This window comes from Erithacus rubecula, assembly GCF_903797595.1.
Source record: "Erithacus rubecula genome assembly, chromosome: 8".
Lineage (NCBI taxonomy): Eukaryota > Metazoa > Chordata > Aves > Passeriformes > Muscicapidae > Erithacus > Erithacus rubecula.
The window spans coordinates 33,206,063-33,219,754 of record NC_136659.1 but is presented as its reverse complement, the minus strand read 5'-3'; the positions used below and the strand labels follow the sequence as shown (position 1 = coordinate 33,219,754).

General features: G+C 41.1%; 1 protein-coding gene across 1 annotated transcript in view; it reads right to left on the bottom strand.

The window, feature by feature from the left end:
* Positions 1-13,038, bottom strand: part of KYNU (kynureninase) — a 57,445-nt gene extending 44,407 nt beyond the window's left edge. The window contains exons 1-3 of the mRNA XM_079311048.1: positions 12,861-13,038; positions 8,333-8,522; positions 2,722-2,842 (exon numbers count right to left, since the gene is read on the bottom strand). Of these exons, the coding sequence (XP_079167174.1) occupies positions 2,722-2,842; positions 8,333-8,501 (290 nt within the window). The 5' untranslated portion in view covers positions 8,502-8,522; positions 12,861-13,038. The remainder of the gene's footprint in view (positions 1-2,721; positions 2,843-8,332; positions 8,523-12,860) is intronic.
* Between the last annotated feature and the right edge of the window lie 654 nt (positions 13,039-13,692).

The following is a 13,692-nucleotide window of genomic DNA, read 5'->3' as shown; positions in this document are numbered from 1 at the left end:
AACAGCTCCAGTCCTCAAGACCTGTGTGCAGCAGGTTCCCCACTCCCCAGTCACCCTGCCAGCCCTTCACATGAGCACAACTGGCTACAGAGGCTCCCCTCTGTTCTAATTGTTTCACTTTAATGAGTTATTCAGACGAGAGAGACATTGCCTGCTGCAGAGAGTATGCTCACACACAGTAATGATTCTATAAAATATTTTAATTACTTAATCGGTTCTGGCAGAGCAAAGGGGAAAACAAGGCACTGCAAAGCACCTCCTGGCCTTCCTCCAACCAAAAAAGTCCCTTGAAGTTTGGACTTTTAAAACATTGAGTTATTTGCTACTCTAGGCTAAACATGAGGGAACAACACTTCATCCCTTTTCACCCCTCATTCAATAAATCTTGGATTTAGCTGAAATCATAACTGAAACATGAAGCCTCAGAGGCTGCTTTTAAATCCATACTAAGAATGCCAGTGGCTTGGATTTGTAATCTTGCTACATTAGCATAAGAAACAGTAGAATGAGGGATATGGAGAGGAAGAACACAAAATCAGAGAAGGTCTGTGGGAGGCAGATGTGGGATGAGATCTGTAAGCCCCCAGTTAAAGTGGAGGTGGGGGAAAGGAACTGAGCACCAAGAGGAAACACAACAAGAAAGAGGCTTTTCCATGCTTTTCTCTCCCAGCTGTTTGCATAATGAGTTGCCACCACCACTTGGAGATAAAGCTGCAGCTTCCCTGCCCTTGACCAGCACTTGGTAATCTTCCTTTTCACTCTTGCCATTAACTACAAGCAGTGAAAGCCATTTAAATGGACTCACAGCTCTTTGAGATGGGTCCCAAGACACAACAAACAGAAAATGCAATAAACCAATTTATAAGAAAGCCAGAATCTATACCATTGCTGACTTGATGGATGTGCCTAATTTGCATGCCATTTCTTAGATTCTTGCTACTTATTTGTCTAAGCCAGAGTCACTACACCCCACACTGCTGACACAACAGCCACTGAACAGCCTTCAGCAGGAAACAGCTACCACCTTAGACTGGGTTTTGCTAAGCTGTCCTTGATGACTGGAATAAACTTTCTGATTTATTCTGGGTAAGGCTTTTGAGGCCAAGCTGTGTTTTTGTCAAACAGCCTTTCTAGTTTTGCTCCCTCTCTTGCAGTGGCTTGAAATCAATGTTCAGCCATATTTTCCCCCCTAGATACAGTTCCTGAAGGCACTTTTGATCTGAAGGAACACACTGCCTACCTTTTTCTTCCAGGTTTTTACAGCCACTGAGGAAAAACTCATCCTTCACTGCAGCAAAGACAAACACAAGAATAGAAGTGAGGCAGTGAAAAGATGCGGTGGAGGAGCTGAAATACATTTGCAGTCCCAGTGCATCACTCTAAGAATGTTATCTGACTTCTGCCTTTTGAAGGAGCTCAGCTGTTTCCCTGACAAAGTGGGATAACAGCACAGAAATGGACGGGGTTGCAATTTTTTCAAACGACTGGAGAAACTGCATTGTTGTGTTGACTGAAAAATCAGAAGGAATGAGCTCTTCCCAAAGTCCCACTCATTCCCACTCATTCTCAGCCTTCTCACCTATAAGAATACAGGTGAAAAATAGGAATCAATAAACCATATTGATGAGCTCCCAGCATTCATACATTTACAAGTGGAAGAGCAGCTACAGATTTCTCACATTTGCATCTCAACCGTTCCTGCTGAAACAAGGCTGCCCACTTAGCAGAATTCATTTTTCCTCTCCTGCCTCTCCATATTTCCTCTGCTCTCTCACCATGAAATCACATCTGTTCCACTCATATCCCGCACCCTATAAAAGAGTTCATCTCTCACCCAGCTCACTCACTCATCTGGATGTTATTTTCCTTTCCCCACCTTCAGTTCCCTGTTTTTTACTCATCATTTTCCTTACTCATCCCTGCTCCAGCTGCTCAGGCAGGTGCTGGAGATCTCAAAGCACAGACTCTTAAGGGAAACAGGACATAATATTAAAAAAACCTAAATAAAGAGCAAAAAAAGCTTTTTCTTTCCCCTATGTATATTAAAAAGTTCTCCATTTGTTATGATGACAATGCTCCTTTCCTGCAATGTGCCCTTTTATCCTGTCTCTTTTCCATCAGGTTAATTCAGCAAAGCTTGTTGCAATTCACACTCAACTCCTTGATGAGATGATACTGAGAAGACAGGAATGTTTCTTTCTAAATAAAATGAACTTGTCAGGCAGAGACCTGCTTCAAGAGGAGCCAAAAACCTGCCAGCATGGGCAGCAGCATCACTTGCATTCGGTGCTGTTTCAAGGGGAGCTGTTTGTGAGACCTGCAGGGTGAATCACTGTTAAAAACATTAATTAGAAAATCACAGGGTCTGGAGCCCCACCATGTTCATCAGCAAGCAGCAGTAACCAAATGGGTTTGTGTGCCTTGTAGGAACACTGTTTGTGAAGACTGATGGGTGGGGAGGGCTGAACTGCACAGGTCCTCAGGTGAGCCAGACAGAGCCCCACACACAGCACGGGCTATCAGCTGAAAGGGTATCTGTGCCTGTTTTACTGCTCCTGCCTTTACAAGAGACATAAACACCACCAGGGAAACACTCAGCATGTTTCACTCCTGGGCTGCAGTACTTCTAACATGCTATTCTGCTGCTCCAAGGAAGATCCCAAAATAAAGTGCTCCTCTGAGGCACAGGACAGCATCTGGCACACCCTGCAGGGTACTCACGTCCGAGCCCACTTGTCCAGTTCTTCATCCAGGTAAGTTCTAACTTTCCTTGGCTGGAGCCCAAGAGAATTCCCAACGAAGTACACACAGCTCTCCTCTCCATTCACCAGGGCCAGGTCAGCTGTGGAGGGAAAGCAGAGAAACAAAATGCTCGTGGGATTGAACACAGGGGGCTCAGCAGGGGTGGGATTGAACACAGGGGGCTCAGCAGGGATGGGATTGAGCACAGGGGGCTCAGCAGGTGTGGGATTGAGCACAGGGGGGCTCAGCAGATGTGGGATTGAGCATAGGGGGCTCAGCAGGGATGGGATTGAGCACGGGGGGCTCAGCAGGTGTGGGATTGAGCACAGAGGGCTCAGCAGGGGTGGGATTGAGCACAGGGGGCTCAGCAGGGATGGGATTGAGCACGGGGGGCTCAGCAGGTGTGGGATAGAGCACAGGGGGCCCAGCAGGTGTGCACACCCCCCCAAACACACCTGTGCCACCCCCAGAGCTCTGTCCCTCCCCTGGCACATCACAGGCCCCACAGAGGTGTCACATCCTGACCTCTCTCCCAGAACATCACTCAGGTAACCCTGCAAAGGATCCAAGGAGGACAGCAGGCAATTTGGAAGTAATTATTCACCTTTTCCTCCTACAGTTTTAGGAGCTGATGTGACTTCAGGCACCACTAAATCCCCAGCTCCCAGGGGCTGTGTGAGGAGCAGCCACTGGCACCCATTTTATCAGGTCTGTAACCAACAGTGAGTAAACAGGGAGCATTTTCCTAATCAGACTATCCACTTTTCTTCCACCATCAATATATGTCTACTGAGTAATGAAGCTACTGGAATCATGCATTTAATAGAAGTTAGGACTAGGTAAATCTGTGTCTTTCATGTAACTTGTCCCTGCACTATTAAATCTTTATTTAGAAAAATGTAATTGTTGATGAGAATGTTTTAAGGCAGTCTCAAAAGTTCTTGTCTTGTCAGCAAATATTGTGGGCTGCACTTCTTGTCATTGTCTGAGGAGGAGGAGGAAATCTATGTTGACAAATCTTTTCAATGATTAGGAGAAAAGCAAGGCGGTAGAAATTTATAAATAATAGCTCTAGAGAGGTTCTGAACAATCTAATTATCCTGTGTCATCATCTATCAATCCAAACACAGCCTTCTTCTGTTATTTCTCATGTTACAAATTCTTGGAGAGACAAGTGATGGTGACCTTCTAGAAGTGGTAATTTGCATTCCTCTCTACCTATACTTACAGTACCCATAAAACCTAATATCACATATAATTTTGGTGAACATAATTGATATCACTCAGAATAAAGAGCAAATGAATGAAGACACGTGCTAGAAATGAACCATAAGATTGCAACTGAGTCTGTGAAAATTTTGTAAGGCCTGTATAAAAACAGCCTGGAAAAGGTTTCCTACTACCTTTTGCACTAACAGTTAGCAATTTCACTGAACTTCCCCAGGAACAAATTTTTCAGGAGTATAGACAACTTGGGTAATTCCTTAATTAAAGTTTTAGAGGCTTTTAAAAGGCATAAGTCAGAGAGCAATCTCAGCCTAATCTGTTTTGCAGATATTATGTCTGTTTTTCATCTCCATTGTAATATGAATGGAAACAGAGAAGCATAAATATCATCCATGCCCCCAAATTGATTCTATTAACAGTTCTTTTCCTACCAAGAAACACAATAACACTGTCCCACTGGGATTAGAGGGAAGGATCCTTGCTCAAGAATTTGGAGCTCGATCCGACTAATACTCACCAAGCAGTAAAACAGGAGAGGAATTATAAGTAAGGCAGTTTTTCTTACACTACAGTTCTTTCTAAATAAAAGCAGTGCTTGTTCACTGCTGGAGAGGTAGGGCAGTGCCTTTTTGATAAAGTGTATTTTAACACGTTTCTGTCTGTCCCACCTGTTCCTTTGGATATCCTTTTCTTGATGTGTTATCAACTCTAAATCTGGATGAACTTCTTTTCCTTTTGACAAAAAGCTTCCCCCTCTCTGACATCACTAAAAGACTCATTTTGGACCATTACTGCTTGTTTTTTTCGCCATCTTTGTAATTCCTCCTGATCAGCACCTCCTCGTGCTTCAACAACTCCTATTCACTGTGCAAAAGTGATACTTTTTTTTTTTTTCCTAAGCCTAGCACTTGTCTTTCCCTAAATTACATTTATTTATCACAGTATTGGCCCTTTTTATTTCTGGAGGAGCTGTGGTTGATTTGAAATATATATTGAAATATTTTAACAGGAAATAAACACAATTGAGGAAATAAAGACAAAAATACATTTACATTAAGATTAATTAAATATATATATATATATTTATCAATATATGTTCACACATCTACTCAGATTCTTGCAAACTGGTCAAATGTAATCACATACATTATTTTGCATACTAATTATTAATATGCTAATTATACTAATTGTAATGTAATATGCTAATATACTAATTGTTAATAATAATACATTAAATATACACTTTTATACCTTTAAAACCTAAAAGGAAAAGCAAGTTTATTGTCAGAAATATTCAGTCCAAACAAAAAGGGGAAATGTAATGGATTTATTACCCAGAAAGGAAGGACTAAATCTGCTTATACTTATCTGATTAGTAATGCTTATAAGTAATACTTATATCTGTCCTTAGCTGAAGGATAAAAGATTTGCTCTTTCACACCTGCCTGTACCTCCCCAACCAGCCCTTCAAAAAAACAAATTTTTATTATTAACCACTACCTCTAACCATTTCTTCTGGGAAATACAGTTCAATGCTTTCACTCCATGGCATCTTTTCATTCCCAAGAAACCCAAATGATGCCTGACTCCTTTACAAGGTGACAAAGCACGAGCCATAGCCCTGCTCAGGTGGGTGATTTGGTGCCCAGCTGCAATCCAGGCATCCCTGTCTCCTCCCTGCAGTGCACGGAGAGAGAGTTAAAGACTTTGTCATCAGCTTGGAGAAGGGATCCAAACATTTCCCTAAATCTTCTGCTGTCATCTTTTCCTCATTTGCTCACCTGAGCCTCGTCCCTCATGCTTGCACATAAAACCTCAGAGATTTGCAGAGTTAGGCTGCTACTGGTTTCCTCTTGATTGATATGGCAAATAAACAGCCCTGGCAGTTTATAACTTGATAACTAAATTAAACTATTATAATGACTTCCTAAATATTTTTTCCTTTACGTCATCTTACTGTTGCCTCCTATGGATGTTCTCATCTGCTTCTTGTAAGGTTTCATTTTAAAGCCTCATTGTAATGTTTTATGTAAATATATAAAGAATATTTGATGGCTAATATCTGTAATGACATTTATCTTCAGGAAGGTGTTATCTGGCATCCGCTCCCGGGTGCAGATAAATGTCATGGCAGATCTGTCTCTATGGTATAGTCACACAATGTAAATATATATATATATTTACACCCCTGCTGTTCTTCAGCAGGGAAGCTGTTCTTGATGACAGCTGAAGCAGAGAAAAGAAGGACAGGAAAAAAAAAAGGGGAGGGAAAAAACCCTCAATTTAGGAACACCAGAATGATGAGTTCTCTGTGCTTTTCAACCAGTAGTACTTTGTACATTGTTTATCTTCACTAAAACATATCTATCCACAGTCTCAAGACTAAATATTATTGTAACTACAGGGGAAAAACCCCACAGCAGCAGTCTTTGGGTCTAAATATTGTGGTAATAATAATAATTAAAAAAAACAATAACGGATGTTGGAAAGGAAGAAACCAAAACTGTCACATGGGTATGAAAACCTCTACCTACTTCTCAGAAGAGTCTTTAAAATGAAGCTGCTACAACAGTACACTGAAAGTGACCTTTGATATCGTGGAGAGACATTTGACCTTCTGCAGTCAAAGATCCAGCTACTCCTGCTTGGGCTGGATTCCAGCAGCACTGCCATGGGAACTGTGCTCCAGCATCTTTCCAGCTCTGGTGGCACATCCTGCAGCACCATGAAGGAGCTTTGAGTACAGAATATCCAAATCCCCAAACAAACAGAGAGGGTTTAGGAAACTCTTAAGCGAGTAAAAAAAACAATGAAAAAGAAAAATTACAGAGGCATGGAAGAAGCACATAGTTTAAATATTTGCAAAGTGTCCAGTTGTGCCCAGTCCTGCTCTGAGTAATAGAAACAGCACAACTCAAGGATTTAAATGTGTGGAAAGGCAAGCCAATACCACCAGAACACAGAGAACTGAGATTTATCACCCTGTGTCCCAAGGGCAGGAGCAGACTGAAATCCCAACACTCATCACTGCTCAGCAGGAAGACACTGATGACAGACAGTTTCAAAAGATGTCCAGAAATTCAGACTATTGACACCATTTTCTATTGTAGTCCCTTACTGGAAACACTTTGGTGAATGCACCTATAATTTCTAATTTACCATTAGTACTCGTCCTTTCAGAAAATCTGCAGAAAATTCTGTCTACATTTACTGGAAAAAACCAAACAAAAATAGCAGGGAAAATCTTTTTTTTTTTTCCTTTTATTTTCAATAGATACATTTTGCCAAGGCAGGAAAGGAAGAGAGTGACTATGCCTGTATGAAATAATAATTTCTCCAGTGTCCAGCTTGCAGTGACCAGGGCCTGCAGAGCCAGCAGAGCTTTTGCTATCCATGTAACTGAGATGAAAATAAACTCAGACAGGACTTGGGAAGCAGGACAAGAGACCAGGACCTTGCTGCCTCTGTAGGGGGATGCTCCCACTAGGTTTCCCTGCATGAATTTGACTAAACATGCCTGGTACTGCAGGTACCAAAAAAAAGTTGAAGCTGGGTTTTAATTTTGGTGGTCTGGGAGTCCTAACCTGAAGCTTCCCTCTCAGCCTGTGACCCCTCTTTCCACCCCTCCTGCTTCCACACCAAACCCTCCCCATGCCCAGACATGCCACAGGCTCTTCAAAACAACTTGTAGAACAGGAAAGAAGGAGGAAAATATCCAGAACAATTTTATATAGCATCACTGAAGTCAGGTGCTATCTATTTTTAGGCTATTCATGAGGAAAGTGGGAAATATCTTCAAATAAAAGGCTTAATTATGAATTATTTGCTCACTTCAATTATTTGTTCTGTACAGTCTTCCATTTGGCCTCAGTGAGAAAATAGCTCCACCACCAGCAATAAGACATAAATGTTCACATTATATATATACTGCCTCTTTCATTAACTAAAATAATTGTAACCAGACAGACAGTACCAAACTGAATCACACCAAGGAAACAACTGCTCTGAACTACCCAAGCCACGCTGCTGTTTCGAGCCATTAGACAAAAAAGCTCCTGCCTGTAATTTTCAATCAGTCACTACATTGTTCAAAGCTGCTGACTGACAGCATAAGCACCACATAAGTACTGTATCCTCACACTTGATTCAGGATGGCAATGAGAACATAGAGCTTTTGGTGCTAGAATAAGCTGATGGATTGATTTAGCAACAGCAGGGACATTCTGTGCTCAGATATGACTACAATTGCTCAATTATCTCATAAGTGACGATGATTTCCAAAGACCTGTGATAAACACATGCAGAAGATGTGAAGCCAAGCCCTTTCCCCCTCCCTCTCCCTCACAGCAATTATAACTCTCACTTGGAGGCAGATCCTTGACTTTGGGGATATAGAAACATTCCCGAAGATGCTTTAACTCATCCTTTTCATCTAAGTGGACAGCAAGCTTTTTGTCCGTGGGGCTGCATCCGAGCTGCAAGGCAGTTTGTTCCAAAATGCTTGATGGGAGCACAGGAGAAGATGGATCCATTTTCAGGTCATTCAATTTCACCTGAATGTCGGAAATTTTCAGAATTAGCTTCTGCAGTTTGCATAGTCACAAGCTGATAAGCAGCCACTAAAGCTGCATCATTCAAGACCCAAACTTACTAGATTTAAAGCTTTTAAAAAGTGAAGTGTCTGAATAGAATGGTGAACCTGATCAAATATTTCCAAGGCAACATATTGCTGTAACCCCCAAAGGCTTTTTTCTTTCCCTTCTATAGATACAAAGCTCTTTCCTTTTTAAACTTTATCAGCCTCTTCTAAGTTCTCCCAGCAGACTGACAGCAGCTCCAAATGCTGGAGTGTCACTCTCAGTCTGGAGACGTCAAAGCCAGAGGCAGCATTATTGTTTCTGCAGTCTGAGCTCCTAAGAATAGCAGGTGCACAGATACACTGAAGTTGTTTCCAATGTTCAGCCCCTTTCAGCATTTTTGTCTCAGAAATTGGAGGGGGTGTTAGTATTCGACCGTGCTCATGTGCAAGGGCAGAGCAGGCAGGATGCAGGTGTCAGGCAAACAGAGCTTTCAAGATCAGGGCCTTGAATTAATATTTCCTTTCAGCTACACCAAATATTCTGCTGGCTTGGATCTGTTTCTCCTGGGAAAGAAGCCCAAGTGAAATCAGAAACATGACAGACCATGAATTCTAAGAGAATGCTCAAAACTAACTGCAAAATTTACAAGCTCATTGATCTTGATATGAAAACAGACCTGTAACTGTAATGCTCAGACACCACTGTGTTCCAGACAGCACTTGTGCACTTGGTTTTACAATTGACAAAGAAGGTTTGCAGCACATACTCTGCACTTTAGGGCAAGACTTCCCTCTGTGTTTTGTCAGCCCAGAGGCTCAGTGAGGTGCTTGGTGTCTGCCCCAGTTTAGGGAAATGTGCAGTTACACCACACAACCCTCTCCTTTTCAACATCCCCAAGAGTCTTGGTACAAAGGAACACTCAAGGGGTTAGGCTGAAATAGGATAGATTAGCACATAACAAGGAACACAGAGCCACTGGAGAATATGGCTTTTTCTCTTTGTTTGAGAAAGAAAACTCTTTAAGCACATATCTTCCATAAGCTCTCATTTCTTAAAGCCAAAATATCCTACGTATAGCTATCAGAAACAAGCTGTGGATGGAACAACAGATGACTGTTCAGAAGAGCTTTGTCAACACATATGGGAAGGACAACGGCTGGTATTTAAATATAAACCCTCAAACAGCACAGCCTCCTTAGTGCCAATTAACCCAAACCTGTTTATACTCTGGCCAAATGGCCAGCATGATGCTACTTACCTGCTTTAATCTGTTGTCATTTGGTTTATGATGAGAACATAATCTTTTTCCCCTCCAGACACTACTTAAACAGTAACAATTTTTCCCCTCCCTTCAGCATGCAGAGTTTAAAAAAAAAAAATTAAAAAATAGCAGCAGAGTTCATTAAAACAACAGGTTTTTATTTAGCTAATATTCACCCTCCCCTGGGAATTATTGGAGACATCCTATTTTTATGCTGTCTCCACACAGGTCGTTCACACCTCCTCATAGTTGCCAAATTTATCATTCCCGCTTGTTCACCCTAATCATCCTTTAGGTGCTGAAAAGGAAAATGAAATAGAAAAAAAAAAAAAAAATCAGCAACCAATTCTTGGTTTTCAGAGTGCTTTTCTAGGAGGCTACACCCAGACTGGGAGTTGGGTGTGATGATCAAGTGGCCAAACTGACTGGGGTCAACTTTCCCCAAGTCCCAAAGAGATGCCACCCCATTGCAAGCCCTGAAAAAGGTGTGACCAGGCTCCCTGTGCCCCAGTGAATTGCTCCTCAGTTCCTCCACAGCTGAGCAGCATATCCAAGGCCTCTGTTCCCTGCTGGGACATCAGTCACAGATGTCACCTTATTGACCTTCTGCACCTGATTTGGCAGACACCAGGGAGGATGGCTTAGGGATCTTTATTTCCTCCAGGTGTTGTGAACCAACAAGAAAAGCAAGTTAAGGTCACAGACACCATGGCCATCACTAATGCATTCACCTCATTACAATCTACACATAAAGTAACTTAAATTTAACTTTTCCAAATCACTTTTACAAATAACCAGTAAAAGAGAACTTATTTCCAAGCAATATGTGGCTCAGCACTTGGAAAGCAGAACTAGGTGTTGTTTCCAAAGCTTGTTCATTTGATTTACAGCCCCTGCATGGATATCCTGATCCCATTATCAAAGCATGTCCAGCACATACATAATAAAGACAGAGCCCTCTATTTTTAATAATGAGTACTTAATGCAAATTATGTTAAAAAAATCCTCAGATGAGTGGTTGAACATCATGTCTCCCTAACTGTCTCCTTCTAGGTAAAACAATTGCCATAGTGCAGTATTTTCTGTAAAATCTCCTTCCCACTCAAGTTAATTCCTGGATTTATTTATTTATTTTTTAGGAGGTAAGGAGCCTTTTCAGCTCTCTAAATAGATGAATCTTGAGTTAAGAATATTATTTCAGTGATGCTCAGCCCCCATGGTCCCTAGTAAGGAGATCATGGGGCTTTAGTATTGCCATCACCTCTGTCCTCTTCTGAAAACAGCCCAAGGGGGGTTTGAGAGCCTCCAGCATTCATCTCCTGGGACCACTAAGGTAATTGCCCTGAAATTTGTGACCAGAAGGTGGATGATAAAGGTGCTTAAAGGACTGTTTGATATCATAACCTCTTTCTTCTCATCCAGCCTGTGGATTTCCTACACCACATGAACACAGCACAACTTCCTATTATTTATCTCACCAGTCACCATTTTTTAGCAAAGACCCTTAATTTTTACAGTGAATTAATGGCCACCATATCCCAGATCATCCACTGACCTGCCTGGCAAGCACAGATGGGTTTTGTTTCCATTTGAGGCCTGACCCAAACCTCACTGGAGTCAATAGGTGTCTCTATTAGAGACAGCAATTCCTGGATCAGCCTTTTGCTTCCCTGTCATTGCTGCATCTGATCAATGACTTACATTTATTGTGATTCTTACTGATACTAGATTTTGACAGCAAATATAATATTAAATACAAAGATCTAGAAGTTAAAAAAGATTAAGTGTTCAGGGGTATCTGATTTAATACAAACATTATGAAATAAGATAAAACTACTAAAATAAAATCAATCAAAATCCTGTTGGGGAATGAAATCCCAGAGATCCAGTTCTGGGACCAGCATAAGAAAGTACTTTTGTCCTTTGTGTGGGAACTGAGCTTCATAGAGAGGAGTCCCAGAATTGCTTGGGGTTGGCTTTTCCCACCTCCCTTAAGTCTGACTGGCATTATTGTATTTTTATTTTTTTTTATTTTCAGAACAGAGTCCTGTCCAATTATTTTACAATAATTAATGAGTCATTTGTTGTTTTCTACATGTAGAGCAAAGATATTTGTATAAGAACAGTGCAATTTATCTCCTTGTAACTGAAAACAATATTCAGTAATCTCTTAAAACTAAAAGTCAGACCCATCAGTGGAAAATGCATTTGTCACTTTGATAAACATGATAAACTCTTTATGAGATTTTTTTTTTTAATACAACTTAGAGAAAAAAAATAATCTTTTAATAGAAACAATTTGTCTCCACCACCTACTCCAAAAAAAGGTATTCAGGAGTTTTCATATAATTCCACAATGGTTTGGGTTGGAAGGGATTTTAAAAACCACTTTGTTCCAACCCCTGCCATGGGCAAAGACACCTTCCACTAGACCAGGTCTTCTGCATTCTTTCCTTGAAACTTTATTACAGTTTTTGACTTTTCAGATGATGTGAAGTTTTTACTTTTTTCTTCTTTCTTTGCTCTTTTGCTCTTCCACAGGACTTGCTTGTACTACAACATGATTCAATGTAAAAACTCAACTATGTAGGCAATCTTTCATTTTCAAAAAGATCACATGCAACTTAAATTTAAAAAACCAGTCATTTTTCCATAATTTACCAGCACCTATCAAACATTGGCCTCTACTACTTATTTCCCATTTTAAAGCTATGAAAGACAATGGATGAGAATTAGTCAGGCACAGGTGATGTGAATGTCTGGGTGATTATTTCAGTTTTGTCCTTTATGCATAATTTACTGACTAAATATTAAAAAAAAAAAAAAAAAAAAAAGCCCTTGAATATTAGCAAGGCATCTTATCAAACTTCCTCAGGAAGGTCCATTAGGCTTAATTATAAGAATGATAATTTGTCCTGGATCAGCTTACATCTTTATGGAACTTCCCTCTGTCTTGATGTCTTTGTAAAAAAAAAAAAAAGAAAAAAAAGAAAAAAATCCCTTAACCCTCCCCTTAAACCTTTTGTTTAAATATCCAAGGTGTTACTCACAGTCTTCCTACCCAGCACAGGGCAGACAGGCACACAGTGAATCCCTACTTAGGCTGTATCAGTATGACCAGGGGGAAAGGGTTTCTCGTGGAAATCGCCTGTCCTGCACTTTCTGCCCTCCAATAGCTGCTCTCCAGGTTGCTAAACACAGCTCAGCCCACAGACCTTTGGTATGAGCAGGCTGGTGTCCCAGTGCACCCTCTGGGGAGGAAAACTGGGGGTGTGCACACGTGTGGGTGGGGGAGTTTGCAGCACAGGTCCAGGCTGTCAAAATACACCCACTGAAAGCACCAATAGCACCGTAATTGAGGCTGGCTCAGAAAACAAACAAAAGAGGAACTCCAGAACTGCACAGCGTGCAAGGGCTGGTTCTCTTCCCATCTTTACACCAAAGAAATTGCTTTGCTTGAGCAGGATTTTGCAGAGGGAAGTTTCTAAAACAACACAGCCCAGAGCAGCATGCAGCCTAGATTACTTCAGGTTAAATACACTTCAGTGAATTTGTTTAAATTACAGAACCAGAGAGAAAGAAAAATCTAAATATTCATAACATCCCCAACAACAGACACGCAGCAGCAACCACCACTGTATAATTAAATAAGTTATACAGCACAGTGTCATAGCTGCAGCAAGGGAATGTGACAGAGAGGAATTATAATCAACTCAGTTACTTAGAGTAATTTAGGCACTTATTGACCTTCATGTCAAGAAGCGCTATGGTGCTAAAAGTAATTTTACATTGAAAACTCATCTTTTCTCCTCTATAGTGAAACCTGTGGTCGGCAGCCGTTCCTGGGAGAAGGTGATGAAACTCCTGAGCAAATACTCCTTG